The sequence below is a fragment of the Choloepus didactylus genome, chromosome 4 (assembly GCF_015220235.1).
Source record: "Choloepus didactylus isolate mChoDid1 chromosome 4, mChoDid1.pri, whole genome shotgun sequence".
NCBI lineage: Eukaryota > Metazoa > Chordata > Mammalia > Pilosa > Megalonychidae > Choloepus > Choloepus didactylus.
The window spans coordinates 15,357,672-15,376,705 of NC_051310.1; the positions used below are offsets into that span (position 1 = coordinate 15,357,672).

General features: G+C 40.5%; 1 protein-coding gene across 2 annotated transcripts in view; it reads right to left on the minus strand.

Moving 5' to 3' along the window:
* Positions 1-13,060: 13,060 nt before the first annotated feature.
* GOLGA5 (golgin A5) overlaps positions 13,061-19,034 on the minus strand; it is a 37,062-nt gene continuing 31,088 nt past the window's right edge. For both annotated transcript variants that reach the window (XM_037832025.1, XM_037832024.1), the window contains exons 10-13: positions 18,788-19,010; positions 16,282-16,387; positions 14,827-14,890; positions 13,061-13,465 (exon numbers count right to left, since the gene is read on the minus strand). In XM_037832025.1, the coding sequence (XP_037687953.1) occupies positions 13,385-13,465; positions 14,827-14,890; positions 16,282-16,387; positions 18,788-19,010 (474 nt within the window). In that variant the 3' untranslated portion in view covers positions 13,061-13,384. The remainder of the gene's footprint in view (positions 13,466-14,826; positions 14,891-16,281; positions 16,388-18,787; positions 19,011-19,034) is intronic.

Below are 19,034 nucleotides of genomic sequence, written 5' to 3' on the forward strand. Positions count from 1 at the left end.
ACCCATGAAGAGATCATATCGTCTCCGTTTGCACCTACCGCTCGGATCATGCGGTGCAGATTATCAATACATTCTGAGAATATTAAGAGTATTCACTTTGTTCCTGGTTTGCTGAATCTGCCCTTTCAAATGACCCAGTTTTATAAAACATATTCAAATAATAAACATGAAAAATGTTCAGTCTATGTTCAATCTGGCCTGTAATCCAAGAAATGAAAGTTAAACCAAGGCTTTCTACTGAAATGTGATGCTTTCTGAAAAAAAAAAAATTCTAACATTTAATGTTGGTGAGAGTGCACTAAGAATCACATCTACTTCTAGTGGATAAATTGGCACACTCTTTTGTGAAGGGTAATGAGGTGATTTGCAATATGAATCCGAAAAATCTCTCTCTACCCTTTAACCTAGTGATCTCCAGTTTAGGATTCATCCCTAAGGAACTCATTCTCAAGTCAAAAAAAGATTAATGCACAGAGTTTTGTTTTGTTTTGTTTTGTTTTGTTTTAAATCACAGCGTTATTTTGAATAGTGAAAGATTCTCTCCAAAATACCCAGTATTAATGAAATAGTTAAGTTATGGTCCAATCACTTAATGGAAATATTTTGAAGCAATTTAAAATCATGGTTAGCAACTTTAAAAATGGTATGATGATCCTAATGTTGAGCTTTTGAGTTCTAAATACTATTCTCCACCAAAAGGAAGCAGGGGGCTTCTTGGAGAAATGGCTAATTCCAGGTTCAGCGCAGGGAAAGTACAAGGTTAGCCTGGAGCATCTTGGTTTGCCAGAGCAGAGACGTGCTCCAAGACCAATGCAGACGGGGTAAGGGGCAGAGCAGCTTGGCTTGAAGGAGTTCCTATGGGCAAAATCTGGGACAATTTAAATTCAACAAGAATAATGATAATGGGTTTTAACATTGAATTAAAAAAAAAGAATCGATAGGTATATTGTGATAGTATAAAAAAGCAGAGGGGAGGGAAAGGAAAAGGCCAGCTACCATCTGTAAGAGGAAAGAGGATAGAATCAGCAATTTGTCATTTTGAAACTACCAATGTAATAATTCAGGCAAAGATCACCACGGCATTCTAGATCCATTGGAAATTTGTTGGGGAATAGGATGGTTGCAAGGTATCACCCAAAAAAACTTGTATTGATAATGAAGGGGAAAATGCACCTTTATCATAGAGACACCTATGGCAGACACCAGCCTAATCAAGTGGTCGAATTTAGCATCCCAGCCCTTATGTGCCCCCTGAATTAATGCAGCGACACACCATGACCTAATAGTATTGCATTCTTCGCCAAAATGTTAAACCTGAATCTAATCATGAGGAAACAGTCAGGCAAATCCATTATATGGGCCATTCTATAAGATAATTGGCCTGGACTCTTCAAAATACCCATGCATGAAAGATGGAAAAAGGGAGGTGGGCTGTTCTGGATTAAAGGAGAGTGAAGATATGATATGATAATCCAATGCAATGTGTGACCTTGGATTGGAGCCTGGATCAGAGAAATTTAAACAGCTACCAAGAACATCTTGCAGACTGTCAGAAAAATTTGAACATGGAATGTATATCAGGCAATATCATTGCACAATGTTAAATATCTTGGATATGTTAATGGTATTGTTATTATATACTAGGAGCTGCCTTTATTCTCAGATCCAAGCTGAAATGTTTTGGGGTTAAATGCCATGAGGGCTGCAATTGATTTTAAATTGTTCAAGCTGAGAAAGAGAGAGAGAGAGAGAGAACAGATGGGGTAAAATGTTAACAAGTAGGGCATCCAGGTGAAGGGTATATGGATGTTCAAGCACTATCTTCTCAACTTTTCTGTAAGTTTTCAAGTTTTCATCTTGAAATTAAAATTTTTTTCATGTTAATTTTCATAAACATTGGGAGAAATAGTATGGGCGGTGTTTGTGTTTATTACGTTATTGTTACCTACTGTTATGTCAACAAGGTAGGATATAAACCTGCACATATATTTGCATATACAGGCATGCACTGCACGCATCGATAGGGGGTGGCTGTTTTGTCATTTCGCTTCCCTTTTTCTCTTCAGCTAGCAGCACCCCTGTTTTCTTTTGGCACTTACCCCTCCCCTCCGGCTCATGAGGTTTGGATGTAGGCAGATGAACCCATCCATCTGTCCCCAGAGATGGGTGGAAACATATCTTAAGTTAGTCCAACCAGAGCCAGTGGACATCACCCAGGACTCTTGTTGGGCCTAGGGGGAACAAGCAGTGTCCTCCTCCACTGAGGCTGCCAAGCGGACAGGATGGGAGCTGACACGGTGCCGTCATCTCTGTTTGGGGAGTAGCTGTCTGTGACCCAAGCTAACACAGAAGAAAGAAGGGCTAAGAGAAGGAAGGAGAAATTTATCAGTTTACTTCATTTGAGCGACTGGGTTAAACATGCCGGAAGTTAAGTAAACCTATAGATTTCCTTTTCACTTATACCAGTTCAAGTTGGGTGTCTGTTGCTTATGCCCAAAAGTCCAAACCATTCCAGTATGGAAAAACATACAAAAGGTGTTTTAGTTTTTCTATTACAGTGTAACAAAGAAATGCAAACACAGTGGCTTAAAACCTCACACATTTATTATCTCATGGTCTCTGTGGGCTCTAAGCAAAATGTTACCTGGGGCTGTGTTCCCATGGGAGGCTCAGCTGGGGGAACAATCCACTTCCAAGCTCATCCGGGTTGTTTGCAGAATTCACTTCCTTGCAGTTGTGTGATGAGGGCCCTGGCTATTTGCTGGCTGTCAGCTGGACGCTGTCATCAGCTCCAAGCAGCGTCCCACAGTCCCTTGACACATGGGCTTCCTCATTGGCTGTTCACTTCATCAATGACAAATAGATTCCAGTTTGCTAGGTGAAAGCTTATATAACATAATCATGAGGCTGACATGACACCCTGTCACCTTTGTCATGTAACATAACCAAATCAAGGGAGTGACATCCTGTGCCGGTTTGAATGTGTTATGTCCCCCAGAAAAAGCCATATTCTTTGATGCAATCTTGTGGGGCAGACAGAATAGTGGGGATTAAGTTGGAACGTTTGAATTAGGTTGTTTGCATGGAGATGTGCCCCACCCAGCTGTGGGTGGTGACTCTGGTGGGATACTCCCATTCAGGGTGGGCCTTGATTAGTGGAGCCATATAAACGTGCTGACTCAGAGGGGGAATGGAGTGCAGCTGTGAGTGACGTTTTGAAGAGGAGCAAGCTTGCTAGAGAGGAACGTCCTGGGGGAAAGCCATTTTGAAACCAGAACTTTGGAGCAGACGCCAGCCATGTGCCTTCCCAGCTAACAGAGGTTTTCCGGACACCATTGGCCATCCTCCAGTGAAGGTACCCGATTACTGATGTGTTACCTTGGACCCTTTATGGCCTTAAGACTGTAACTGTGTAGCCAAATAAACCCCCTTTTTATAAAAGCCTATCCATCTCTGGTGTTTTGCATTCTGCAGCATTAGCAAACTAGAACAGATTTTGGTACCAGAGAAGTGGGGTGCTTTTGCTGCTGAGTTTGCAAACACCAAACATGTTGGAACGGCTCTTTAAATGGATAATGGGGAGTTTCTGGAAGAGTTGTGAGGAGCTTGATAGAAAAGGCCAAAACTGCTTTAAAGAGACTGTTTGTGGAAATATGGACTCTAAAGATACTTCTGATGAGGACTTGAGCAGAAATGATGAATATGTTATTGTAAACTGGAAGAAAGGCGATCCTTGTTTTAAAGTGGCAGAGAATTTGGCAAAATTGAGTCCTGGTGTCAGTTGGAAGGAAGAATTTGAAAGTGACAACCTGGATTACTTAGCTGAGGAGATCTCCAGACTACCTGTGGAGGATGTAACCTGGCTTCTCCTTGCAGCTTATAGTAAAATGCGAGCAGAAAGAGATAAACTTAGAACTGAACTCTTGGCTTCAAAGAGACCAGAAGCTGATCGCTTGGAAAATTACGAGCTTCCAGGGGGTGGAATCCCTGAAGCTATAGCCCAACATGAGGATGTAACCAAACACGGAACCCAGCTGCCATTTCAGTACTAGCCAAGATTGGAGATGGAATTATCCAGAAAGGATTTGTGGAAAGTCCTATTGTCTAATGGCTTTGATCCCTGTGTGCTTCAAGCAAAGCCAACAGAATTTTTGCGAGATCTTTATAGGCAGAGCCATTGCCGGTCTGGACTGGAGGAGACAGACAAGGAAAAAATTAAAGGAAAAATTTCTTCAAAGACAGAGCCATGGAGGTTGAGGTCTGGAGTCAAGAGGTTTGGGGCTGGGAGAGAGGAGCAGCCCACACGCATGGAAAGGGTGAGTTTGCCCTGGAGGTCGAGGGCGGGCTTTCCACCTGGATGCTCTGGAAGAGTTTTGCCACCTCAGGTCCCAAAGAGGTTGGAGCACATTCCCAGGGAATTGGGGAGAGCCTGGCTGCCACCACACTGTTCTGAAGGGGTTGAGCGTGTGCCCCGGAGATGGAAGGGAATCCGGGAGCTGCCCCGATGTTTGAGGAAGGTGGGGCCGAGAAGGTGGTCTCCCCAATGTGTGGGTATGTTGGAGCACTCACCTAAGCATTTGGAGAGGAAAGAGCTGCCGAAAAGGCCCTTAGGAAGGGTTATACTTCTGCTCTCTCAAGCCCCAAGGATGCAACGTTATTCTGTTAATGACTCTCAGACTTTGAAATCTAATGGAGTTTGTCCTGCAGGTTTTAGGAACTGTTTTGGTCCTGTTAACCCTGTTTTCCTACTGTTTCTCCTTATGGCAATAGGAATGTTTATCCTATGAATGTCCCTCCTTTGTATATTGGAAGCATATAACTTGTTCTAAGTTCACAGATCCACAGCTAGACGGGAATTATTCCTTAGGACTGACCACGCCTAAGTTGGTTTTGATGGGATTTTGTGCTTAACTTTTGTTACTGAAATGATTTAAGTTTTTGTGATATTGTGGGATGAATGTATTTTGTATTTGGAAAGAATATGTTTTTCTGGGGTCTGGGGGGTGGAATGTGCCAGTTTGAATGTATTATGTCCCCCAGAAAAAGCCATATTCTTTGATACAATCTTGTGGGGCAGACAGAATAGTGGGGATTAAGTTGGAATGTTTGAATTAGGTTGTTTGCATGGAGATGTGCCCCACCCAGCTGTGGGTGGTGACTCTGGTGGGATACTCCCATTCAGGGTGGGCCTTGATTAGTGGAGCCATATAAACGTGCTGACTCAGAGGGGGAACGGAGTGCAGCTGTGAGTGACGTTTTGAAGAGGAGCAAGCTTGCTAGAGAGGAACGTCCTGGGAGAAAGCCATTTTGAAACCAGAACTTTGGAGCAGACGCCAGCCACGTGCCTTCCCAGCTAACAGAGGTTTTCCGGACGCCATCGGCCATCCTCCAGTGAAGGTACCCGATTACTGATGTGTTACCTTGGACACTTTATGGCCTTAAGACTGTAACTGTGTAGCCAAATAAACCCCCTTTTTATAAAAGCCTATCCATCTCTGGTGTTTTGCATTCTGCAGCATTAGCAAACTAGAACACATCCCATCACCTTAGCCACATTCTGTTGGTTAGAAGCAAATCATAGGTCCCACCTGCACACCTTGCGGAGGGCATTTCACAGGGGCATAGACACCAGGGGTGGGTCTGCTTAGGGGCTGCCACAAAAGGGATGGGAAGAACCACCCAGTGGCCATGTGTGTCTCACCCTCCACTACCCACTTATCAATTGGGTATTTACAATTGAGCAGTAAAGTACTATGTGTATTTACCCCATTGCTTCCTAAGTTAGCAGTGGTTATTGCTGCGCAGGGGTGGATGGGGAGGTGCTGAAAGGCCTCTAGAACTTTTTTGCTCTGTGTATCATATTGGTTGAAAGTTTTACAGTGAGATGTGTTCATGTATTATGCAATTTTAAATTATGATTAAAAAATGAAAATTGTATGTACAATATGACTTCAACTATAAGGTGCTCTCTCTCCATCTCCAGACCTTCCTGCATATGAACACATACATGGGGGGAAAGACTGGAAGGAAACAGGCCAAAATGTGAAGAGTTACCACTTTGGGGTGGTACGTCTATGGATGAATGATATCTTCTTCTTTATACTTTTCTGTATTTTCCACAATTAAGGAACATTATTCAAACAATCAGAAAAAAAAGCAATTTGAAATATGTTTTTTAATTCCAATTTTATGGCTGACAATAAAGCAAACCCTCTTGTTTACCTTTTGCAGAAAGACAATTTCCTGCTTGGGAGGCTGATGGAGTGTCTGCACCTAGAGCTCAAAGACATGAATCAGACGGCTGTGGGGAGCACACACCTGCTTCCTCTCACGCTGATAAAGAACAATTAACTCTCATCAGAACACATCTGGCTTTGCCCCAGAGCTAAAGTATATTTTAAAAAATAAGGCAGATTTTCTCCAGCGACTAAAAAGTACTGGAAGGTCTTAACCAAGTGGGGAAATAGAAGACTGTGTCCCAGACAGACTTGGTAAGCTGACATGTTCAATAACCAAACCATCCAAACCCACGGATATACGAAAACAGACAAAAGATATGCTTGATCCAATTTTTAAAACTAATTGGAGGGCCTCGATGTGTCTCTGAAATGGTTTGCTTCTCTGTAAAATTAAAGGATTGAACATGAGGAGCTTCTGCCGGAGCCAACTGGACAGAAACTGGCCGCTTGCTGCAGGAAGGCAAACGCATCCCGGGAGCCAGAGCATCACCTCAGTGAGGGCAGATGGCAGGTGTTTCCTCTAGGGCTAGGCTTGGGTTGGGTGATGGTGGGGGCGTGAAGGAATCGGGCTGGTTCTGGGTTGGATGCTGCCAAGAAGCAGGGGCAACTTTGTGATTATCTCAATAATTGTCACCTAGAAGGGAGGGTTAAAAAGAGGCTTGAGTTGTTATTGGTAAAGGAGCAGCAATTGTTGAGAAAGGGGCAATGCTTGTCAGAATGTTTGATCATTTTTGTGCCTGTAAGAGTGGCCTTGCCAATATCTTGTTTATGTTCTGCTGGGAAAACGGTTGACTAGTTGTCAGCAGAGTCGTTTTTTCACTTTCTTGGCCGCATCCAGCTTTAAAATAAACATATCATCGTATAAAACTAACATTTGAATACACTTTAGAAAGTAGGAAATGTTCTTTTTACCTGTGGGGACGTTCTTTGTGACAAGGAAACTGAGGGCCAGGGATGTTAAGCAACTTGCCTTGCAGCACAGCTAGTTAAGTGACAAAACCAGAGAGCAGTAGCATCCAGCTTTAAATTTAACTTTTTTTTTTTATTGGGATTGTTCAGATACCATACAATTATCCAAAGATCCAAAGTGTACAATCAGTTGCCCCTGGTACCCTCATACAGCTGTGCATCTATCACCATACTTAATTTTTGTTAATTTAACTTCTTTTTAGCCACATATCACTGTTCCTTGCTAGCCCTGGTTTTGGAAGTTGTTCATTGCACAAATCTGCCTTGAGTCGTTAAGAAGTGCCTTGCGCTGGTCTAGGCTCTGAGGATACAATTGTGGCAAGCCGGACATGCCAGCTTAGAGTCTAGTTGGTGTGATTGGGGAACTAAGTGCTACAGGAGCCATGGCCAGTGAAGGACACTGTATTCTCTGGCTGCTGTAACAAATTATAACTTAATGGCTTCAAACAAATTTATCTTATGGTTCTGAAGGTCAAAAGTCCAAAATGCGCCTCATGGGCTAAAAGCCGGGTGTCGGCCAGGCCGCGCTCCTTTGCGGACGTAGGCGGGAACCTCAGCTTCTGGAGGCTGCCCACACGCCTTCACTCGCGGCCCCTTCTGTGTCCCAAAGCAGTCGCATCCCTCCCACCTCTGTTCTGTCATCAGTTTTTCTGCCTATTCCACCTCCCTCTTCCACCTCTTAAGAATCCTTATGATTATGCTGGGCACAGATGGACAATTCAAGATAAATTCCCTATTTTAAGATCCTTAATCACATCTGCAAAGTCTCTTTTTGCCACGTAAGGTAACATTTATAGGTTCTGGGGATTAGGACGTGGACATCTTTGCAAGACCATTATTCTGCCGACCATAGACACAGCTTAGTTGATTTCTTGGAAGGAGGGGAGAGAGGAGGAGATTCTGACTCACAAAGTGGCATCTAAGCTGACACCAGGAGGGGACAGGAACCTGAAGGGAAGTGTCCAAAGCAAAGAGGAGGTGTGGAGATGTGTTAGAAACAAGCATTATACAAAAAATGCTCACCCGGTTCTGGGGGAGAAAAGAATTTATTTACGATCTTGCAAGAAAGGGCACACAGCCAAAAACGTGGTAGACTGGTGCGCCAGAGGAAGAGATTGGCAAGCTTTTAATCTCCTATTCCTAATGCGCAAGTCCCTCCCGTTTCCCCATTGGCTGGGTACTACAGAGGTTACCATCTATCCAAGAGAACTAACTAGCCCGTCTTTGAGATTTTAATTTGTACAGCCCACCTGAGAGAGCCAACTAGCTCATTATTGAGATTTTGAATTGATCAGCCTATCCAAGAGAGTTCATTCAGTTTAAATTTTCTGCTGGGAGTTGCCGCCTCTGAATTTACCTCATATCTCTTTACATTCCAGTAACCATGGTTACTTTTCCATATAAGGAGCTGGCGCAGATTCTCTCTTTCTTCCCTTTACCACAGGGCTTGTTTAAGCTGGTTCTGCCTCCATTTTCCCTATTCCATGCTGTCCCTATGTGAAAGCTAAACTTATCCCTTTCTTACAAGATGGAGACAGCACAGTGCCCAGGTGGGGGTGCATTGGTCAGCTGTCGCTAGATTTGCTTCAGTCACAACCAAACTTCCAAATCCCAGCCCACAAACACAAGATTTACTTTTCACTCAAGCTACGTGTCCCTTGAGGACATGCTCCATGTTTTGGCTCTGCTCCATGTCTCTTCACTCCCGGCCCTATGCTGAAGGAGCAGCCCCTTTCTGGGACATGCTGAGCTCATAGCAGAGGAAAAAGTTAGGTGGCAAAACTGCAAGACGACTCTTAAAGCTGCTTGCAAGTGGCATGCATCTCTTCTACTCCTATTTCACCGGCCAAAGCAAGTCAGGTCATCTGGCCCAGGCCGACATCAGTGAGGCAGGAAGTAAAATCCTTCCATAGGAACAGGCAGTGAATAATTGGAACAATAATGCAAACAGAGCCCTCAGGGGATATGAATGTCTGAAGACCTCGAGTTTATGAGGCCTGAGAGTGTGATAACAGTGGTACCAGGCAGCGAGCCACGCTAAGGTCAGTTGTCAGAGGATGGGAGACACCTGCCATCAGACCTGAAGAGTTCCACCCTTGGGATTTCATTTTTGTTTGTCCTTGACTTGAACAAAGATCAGGGTGGAGGCTGTCTGCACCTCATTAAGATGAATCATTTACTATTTAACATTTGCTTGTGGAACAACTGCGGTCTTCAGATTTCCAAAACCCATTTTAACAGGTTTTCCCTGTGAAAAGAAGGCGGTGGTTCAGGGGTAGAAAGGGTTACTAAGGACAAAGAAAAACAGATTTTTCCTTCCCCTGGCCTCCATCCAGGCCCCACACCACCTTTCTCCCCACCTTCGCTGTTCTGTTCCAGCCTCTGTGCTGCTCTACTCCACCAACCCACCAAGCAGGCTCTCATTTCAGAGGCTCTGCACTTCGTGTTCCTGTAACCGAGAAGTTAGGATTTAAGGACTGATTATGATTACTGAATCATTATACACATATTCCTTTTTACTTTCTGGTAAAAAGCAGACAGAGGGAAATACCTGAAACCTGAATTGTAATCCAGCTGCCTTGATCTCTGATAATGATTGTATAGCCTTTATCTTGTGTCCTTGTGATTGTAAAAACCTTGTGACTAACCTTCACTTGTACCCATTTATCCAGTTTTTCTACTTTAGTCTTATGATCACTAAAGACAGCCCCTAATTCTCATTAATGAAGTCTTTTCAGCCCAAAACTAACCCACCCCAAGTCCAAAGTTATCTTGATAACCGAAGCTGGATCTAACCAAAATGGGCCTGCTTGAAGTGTGCAGTAGCTTCAACTTTAACCTACAAGTCACCTATACCTCATTATAGTACAAAAAATCATGACCATCATCATATTAAGGACATACGTTCTGTGACTGAGCATGTAATCAATCTGCACATGCTCAACAATTAGATCACTTCCAATCACATTGTCTGGGGCCCTTTTACTCATTATCCTAAAACCTGCCCATCTTTTGACGCTATAAAACTAACAGAATTTCTGCTGTTCGCGGAGACAGATTTTGGACCAACAGGCCATATGTTCTCCTGCTTCGCACCTAGCACTAAAACTCTCTTTGAAACCCCGGTGTCTCAGGAATTGGTCATTTGACTGCATTGGACAAAAGAATCCACCGCCTTGGTCCAGTAACATTCCTACTGCCTAGAAAGCCCCCTCCATATTCTGCATGACCCATCACTTCATTCTCAGCTCTGCAGAGAGGCCCTCCCAGGCCATCCCCCCATTCCAATTTATAACCTTACCCCATTTTTTTTTAATATAGCATTCAACCCTGACACCGTGTATGTCTATGGTCTGCCTTTCCCACTAAAACATAAGCTCACCGCTCTATTCCACTGCCCAGAAGGGGCCAGCACATAGGGTTCCATTACTTTGTACTTACTGTGGTTTAAAATAAAATTGTTTTACCACCCACTTTTTCTCCTTGAGACATCTTCTACAAATGAGGCTTTTAACATGACACACATCTGACACTCAAGTGTGTTTACATAAGAGAAAAATGCATTTATTCTGAGGGCGTTGGTGTGTCTGCTTCTGTGTCTGGAAAGCAGATCACCCCTTAGAAGTGTGGAAGTTCAGAATCATTTCATCCATATTCGTCCCACTCAGGAAAAAGTTACGAGGAATCTCAGTTCTCAGCGTAGGCAGAAAAGCCACAAAGACATCTTTCTCATCATTTCTTTCTTGTGGCCAGTCAGTCTCAAGTCCCTGGACTATCCTCCTTGGGCTGCAGCAGCTCTTTCCTTCTACTTCCTGCTCAGACTAAGTTGCCCACACAAGGCTTTCTCAACACCCAGCTGGCCTCTCGCCACAGGGAGCTGGAGCCAAATGAAGTATACTCAAGAAGGTTGTTTCCCTATGGGGTGAGTTGAATGTGAGCCTTTCTGAAGTCTAGACTGCCCAGCCCCATTCTATTCCCTCATCTACAGAACTAAATGCTAGGCACCTATTTCCATCATATTTTAACAACAAAACCCCATGCTTTTGCCTTTGAAGTTTTTGTTCTGTAGCAATAGAAAGGTAGCTATCAGTAAACACAAAGGTTAGAGAAAGGGAAGCTTCAAAATAACCTTATTTTCCAATTGATAGCCATAACGACAAAGCAGAACAAGAGTGCCAATAATATGTCTGTGTATGGGTGTGTGTGTGTACATATATGTTTTTATATACATATAGTTTATATGTATTTGTGTGTACATGCATAATTTAAATCAATTCTTTGGATTGAGAGGGGGGAAATTGGTTCTCATACAACCCTTTTAATTAGGTCAAGAAGGTAGCACTTTTAAAAATCCCCCAATTTGTTAGTGGTGAAGAATACTGAAACTTAGATGACTAGATAGAGAGCCAGATAGCTAGCTTGCTAGCTAGATGGACAGAATGATATGGCAAATGTGGGAAAATGTTAAAAGTTGGTGGATCTGGGTATGTGTGTGTTGGGGGCGGGGGAGCGGTACGCTGGAGTTCTCTGTATGGGTTTTTTATTATTCTTGCAACTGTCCTGTAGATTTGAAATTATTTCAAAATAAAAAGTTAAAAAAAAACTGAAACTGAAACCCAATTAAAGAAATAAGTGCAGAAAAATAATTCTGGAAGCATTTTTCAAACTATTTCCAAAGAATGAACAAAAGATTTAGAGACATCCCCACAAAAGCCAGGAGGACATACACAAAGCTAGGAAGCCTGCAACACCCAATGACAAAGCAGGCGCTGTTTTCCATTTTAAGTGTGTAACATGGTTTTAATCATTTCCTAGAAATGTTTCCAATTAGGAGAGAGAAAATCTTTAAAAGATATTGAGACTAAACTCTTACTTTATTCTCTTTGAGACCAGACGTGACTTCACAGCCCAAACTGATGGGTGATCAAAGCAGAGTAAGAACCTGTGAGATGAATTCGGTACAGCTTTAGGAATTTCTCTACCCCACCCGCCAATATCTCATACCCACAGTGTTTACGATATGAAACTTTCTGCCTTTTCCACTCATGCAAGTTGAAAAAGTTCAAACATATCCAAGATGACTTTTTAAAACTTCATTTTGTGATGAAAAATAAGGAATATATATGCCTAATAGTGGACCAAAATGAAGGGTGTGTAGTGCTCACAGGTTTGTCAACTCAAGTTCATAGTACAGATATCCTTAGAGTAGAAACTCCTGTCAAGTTTCTACTTAGGCACCAAACAGAATGTCTCAAAGACATGCTGTTTCCTGGACAGGAAGGGCTATCCCTAAGACAGCCGAAGATTTACATCTATTAATCACATAGGAAGAAAGACAGACCACAGTAACCAGGTGACAAAATAACTTAAGAATTCAGGCATGCAGATGAAAAGAAAAGTCAAACCAGACATTATATTGGACTTAAAGCAAAGAAAGGGTCTTTTTTCAAAGAATAACTCTACAACCTCTCTGCACTGAAGTGTTTTAAAATGCAAAGGTTGCTGAAACAGACTCAGTTCCTTAATACTAGAAGCAGGGCCTATGGATGTCATGAGCTAACCTAAGGTACAGACTGGAGAAAAGAAAGGAGGAAGACAGGGAAAAAGAAGAACATACATTAGGGAGCAGTAGCAAACCACTAGGAAGCGACTTCAGCTGCTGATTTCTGATGAACCAAGTCCATCTAGAAAGGTCTAGCAATAATGGGGATGGAAAATAATTATTTTTAAAAAAAGAAAAATGCACAATAAGTATTATTTATGTATTTATAGAAATCAATTGGGCTTTTAACATGTAAAAACAAATCTATATTTACAAAGTTAAAAGTAGGAAAATACAAAAGCAGACTAAATTATCAAAAAAGAAAAGTTTTTTATTTATATTGTTAAATATAATTAGTTTCCCTGATCATAACCCATAATCAGTAGGACCTAAAATACAAGATGGTCTGTACAGAGATGAACTACCCCAGTATACATACATATATATATATATATAAGAACCACTGAACTCAGAAAAAAGCAAAACTGCGCTTGTTAAATTATTGTAAGTTAAAAGCTTGTAGTGATAAAATAATCGTGTGCATCCTTCTCAGAAATTTTAGATAATCGACCTTTCTGCTGATCCCAAGTCTAGAAAAAACAACCAATTGTTGAAACAACTGGGTACGGGCGGTTCATTTGCCATGTGGTTGGTCATGGTGCATTTCTGGGGTATAAGTCAATAGAACAATCATGACCCACAGGTGAAGCAAAGCCTAAAGAAAGAACAAACAAATTATGGATTAGCTGATGAATCAATCTTTACCAAAGGCCCACTGTGTGCTGCCCTGAGGGCAGGTACCATGTATAATCTGTCTCTCTGTCCTCTGGGCCTCACCCTGTGAAACACTGCAGGGCCTCAGCACCCATTAACTAGATAGAAAATGTGGGAACAAATGAATGAACAATTAAATAAGCCGAGGGCAATGAAGAGTAATCGAGGGTAGCTGGACCTTCAGGACTCTCAGTTGAGGGGAATAAAGTCCTGAACTTAAACACATTCATAATATACACATTTACACATCAATAGCCAACCAGGTAAGTATAATGCAGAATGACAGTACGATTAAAATTGCTAGGATTACATGAAGTTGGTTGGAAAGGCTTTCTAGAACCTATATGGTCGGTGTTTTAAAAGACAGTTTAGCAAGGATTTGGTGAAGAGGAGACGGGAAAACATTCCTGACAGGATCGTGTCAGGTCTCTGAAGTTGAATTAGGGTCCAGTACACAATCCACAATGATAAATTTCCACTAATCCCCTCCACGGTGGTGCTGAAATGACGTACAGTCCACTGCTAAGTGCCTCAGCACTTTGCAGTGTGTGACAAATCACATCTTCAACTGTCACAGGGCACAGGCGTTACTTATAGTCTCTAACACCCAGGAAATCAATTTTACCCACATGTGGGTCTGTGCTGAATCCTTTCGGGTGCCATTCAATTTTTTTTTCTTTTGTTCCCCTCATCCCTCTCTCCTTAAAGAATTTTTATTTAAAGGAATAACTCTTCCCTCTAGTAGATCCCAAAGAAATTTCTTTTTAAGTACATTTTACATTCTTTTCAAGAAAACTGCCAGTCATAATCCGACCTAACTTCTTTTAGACATACCCACTCATAATAGCTAGTGGGCTTTTCAGGCACAAAGGGCCCAGGAAATGGCATATCAAATTACTAGAATCATTTTATTAGAGCTAAGAAATCTAAAATAAAATAAGTCAACCTTGAGTTCATTTAAAAAAATAATGCAAAATACATGAAATATAATTAAAGTAACTTTACAACATCAAGATAAAAATTAAATCATTTATATAGTGTTATCATTATAGACTTAAAAACAGAGGTAACTATTAAACCGTACTCAAGTTAATTTTATTTGTAGAAAAGCCTTTGAACAATTTATATTTTAGATATAATGAATTGTCAACTTACAATCTATTCAAAGAAAATCTTAACTATCAAAAAACGAATTCTATTTCTTCAAAAGTGACTGCTAAACTATTAGTATGATCAAAGGCTGAAAAAAAAACTGGTTAAAAATCAAGTGCAACATTGCTTTTCTCAAACAAGTTTACTTACCATATATATAATTACAAACACCCGTGCTATGGGGTATCTTCGGAGAAAAATTCCCAGACGGATGCTGTGCAAACCAGAGGGGGATGGGGAGGGAGACGAGAAGACAATTACTCTCAAAACCAATCTTCCTGTGGTACTGTCTAATGATTTTTAAAATTTCACTCATTTAAACTACTTATGTGGCCACCATTAAAGTATGATTTTTATAACAGATTGCTGCATGATTACTTGAAATAACCATATAGAAATGTCATTGCAGCAAGCAAATTCCTTTATCATTATTTGGGGTTATCTCTCTTAATTCTACAAGCTACAACTGCTGGAGGCGCTAGGTCCCTCTTGTCATTTTTCTTTTAGGAAATAAAGCACTTATAAGAGGTAAGGCAAGCTATGAACCATCTCCATAGGAACAAAGAATCTGGTTGGAAGTTACTTGCAAATAGCCAATCTAACAGCTTCTGCACCGACAAATGCTTCTAAAAGGGAGAAAATTAAAGACACTCAAGTAAAATAAACAAACAAGTGTGAAGGAATATGATGGCCAGATCCTCTCACCCATGCCTCTTTGCAACATTTTCCCATTATCAAGATGGATATACGTCCAAGCAAATACATCTTTCTTCTATGCCTTTCTGCTTCTTTCACTGCCACTAGCACAAATGCCTTGCATAGGTTCTCTAAAAATACTATGAATGTTGAATAAATAGTTGAAATAGATGTGCTTAATAACTTGGAAATAATGACTATGGCATCCCAGTCCCACACGTCAAGAAATATAATAAAATCATTCTGTTTATTTTTAATACCACAGTTCTATTATGATACAGAAGTTTAAGAAAAGATTACTCTATTATGCAACAATCTGTGAGAAGTGCATTCAATAATAAACACTAAAAGAAAAAAGAGTTTAGTAACTTATTTTGAGAGACCAAACTATCAAGGCTATATATAAATTGTCAAAACATTGTTTATAAAGGGGAAGTCTAATTGTATAAAAATTTATATATAAACATACATAAGAAATATATATTTTATATTACTTATGTAATTTATATATTGTTTAAATATATAAATATATAAAATATATATTTAAACAAGTCTTGTTTATTTATCTATTGTAGCATCTTTTATTCTAACCACATGATAAAGTACTGGGATAAAACACTCAAATAGATACATTTACATGTGATAGAGGCTTTCTCAATGAAATTTATGAGTTTTTAAAAATAGAATTTTTATAGAAAGAAGAGAAATGGCTAAGGTTAATCACCTTCAATTAAACGTGTGAACTAGCAGAACTCTTGAAACAATTTAGTAACACTGAAATATCTTCAGAGGAATAAGGTAAATGTCACCTTAAATATCAGCTTTGCCTGATGGAACTGACTGAAACCACCAGAAAATGTTATAAAAATAGCTGATGGTCCATCACTCGTCATTACTGGCATCTCTTACCTAAATTGGTCAATTGAACTAGCAGCTTTGCGGACTTTTCCATACATTCCTGCCAGATTAGTTTCTGTGTCATTAAAAAGAACAGGAACATTTCGCAGACGTGTCCCTGTTCAAACAAGAAAATATCAGGAAATTATTGCACTGACACAAAAACAACTGTCTAACAAAATAGCTGAGTATGCATTATATTACATATGGAAGAAATTCTCAAGGCCAACTTTCTAAGCATTACACCCAAAATAGAAAAAACCATAAAGAAAAGGCTGATAAATCTGATTATATAAAATGTTTAAACTTCCATAATCACAAAAATCAAAACCAAAATTTAAACATTAAGAAAAATATTCTTCCTACAAAATTAGCAAAGATCAAAGAGGTTAAAAATACCCAGTGCTGGTAAGAGTTAATATAAATGGGTACTTTCCACCTGTGCTAGCAAGAGTAAAGCCATATTCTTTTTCCATATAGCAAAGCTGATGACTCCCAAATTTAGATATCTAGCCCAGACCCTCCCATACTCTAGACTCATCCAGTTGCCCATTTCGTCTCCATTTGGATGTCTAATAGACCTCTCAAAGTTAGCATGCCCAGAACTATTATCTTCATTTTCTGTCCAAACCGCCAACCTACCTCTATCTTCTTCCTATCTTAGTACATGACAACTCCATCTTCCTTCCATCCACTTAGGCCAAAAGCCTTGATTCCTTTCATTTTGTCAAACTCCACAACCAATCTGCCAGCAAATTCTGCAAACTCACCTTTAAAATAAAAAAATCCTGAAACTATCCCCTAATCCCCACTCTGGTCTGAATCACCATCTCCTCTCACATGAACTAATCCAATGGCCCCTCACTGGTATCCTGCCTCTTTTCCTAGCTCTCTGCAGTCTATGCTCAATAAAGCAAACAGGTGCATCCAGTTAAAATGCAAGTCCGATCAGCCACCCCTTTTAAGACCCTTCCATGGCTTCCTACCTCACTCAGAGTGAAAGTCCTTGTGCTGGCCTCAACAGCCTCCTCAAGCAATCTGAATTCATCTCGCACGATCTCCCTCTCCCTCTACTTCAACTGCACTGGCCTCCTGCTGTTCCCGCAACACGGGAGGAACACTCTTGCCTCAGGGCCTTTGCACCTGATCCTCTCTCTGCTGGGAACACTTTTCCTCCAGACCTCCATAGTTCACCACCTTGCCTCCTTTGGGACTATACTCACGTGCCACCTTTGCAGAGGCCTTCCTTGACCACCTTATTTAAATTCCAATCCCATCCCCACATCTGGAACCCTCTTTCACCCTTCCCTGCTTAATTTGTTTCTGTAGCACTTATCACCATGTGACATAATTTGTTTATTGCCTATCTTCCCTGCCTGTATCCTCCAACCTTCCTGATACCAAAATATAAGATCCATAGGGCAGAGATTTTGGGTTCTTTTATTTACCCCTATATCTCCAATGCTAGGACAGTATCTGGCATAGAGTAGGTACACAAAAATTACTTGCTAATTTTTGGCAATAAATATCAAAATCCTTTAAATGTATATCCATTGACCCAGCAATCCCATTTCTGATCATTTATCCTAAGAAAACAAGATGTACACAAAGGATATTTTCCTCAGTACTGCTTAGGGACACATCAAAATATGGCAACAATCTAAATGCCCAACCATTCATTAAACAACTTATCATATTTCCACATGATAGAATTCTATGGAGCCATAAAAAATTACGGCATGAAATACATTGTGGAAAGATATTTATATTCTCGGAAAAAAAGTTAAAAGTGAATAAAATAGATACTACAAACATAAACAGGACAAAAATCTGAAAGGAGATGTTTCAAAATGTTAGTTCAGGGTCGCAGATTATCAGGTGACTTTAATTTCCTTTTTTTTCTTTGTATTTCTTTCTATAATAATCATGTGTTACTCATGCTATTAAAAGGAGAGAGGAAAAATTTAAATTCAAAGAACTGAGAAATTTGCTGAGTAACAACTCTGCAGACTTTATTAAGTTCTAAGGTTAAAAACCTGACTTGTTGAAGTGTACATTCTTTCTGATCATATATTTTGGTAATCTATAAACTTCTCTATTTAAATTGTAGAGTAGAAAAATCCTTATCATTGATATGTATTAGCCTTAATATAGACTAATATTCACTGGAAGATTATTAAAAGGAAATCTTGCTTCAAGTTTCCTGAAGTACCTCTCTACTGAGTTATCTGCCTGGTCAGTGTCATTTTGTCAAGTATCCTATTATTTCAAAATGATTATCAACAATATTAATAACAAGGGATATTAACTAATCCATTATTGAGTTTACTAATGAAATTATTCAATGGCACATGCCCAGGTCTTACATCAGATAATCAGGTCTTTCACTGATGAAATTTCTCACCAAATAAAAATGGCTTTCTGTAATTATTCAAAATCATTTTGAATTTGCGAGGCTGGAAATAAAGGCACTGAAATGAATGAAATGTTCTTTCGGGAGGCCTTCTTTTTTGGTTACCTTCGCCATTGTCGATTCCAGGCATGCTAATAGAAGACCCATTATTACTCCCAGAGGCAGCGTTCATCTGCTGCTCGAGGCGCTCCAGCTGAAAGACCAGAGAGTTCTTCTCTGTGCTGAGACTCTCCAGCATGGTCTGCTTCTGGATGAGAGTCTCTGTTAGCTGATGGAGTCGGTTTTCCAACTCGGACTGACTGCTATTGCTTAAAGTTTTATTGGTAAGCTAAAAGGCAAAAGTGTTCATAGA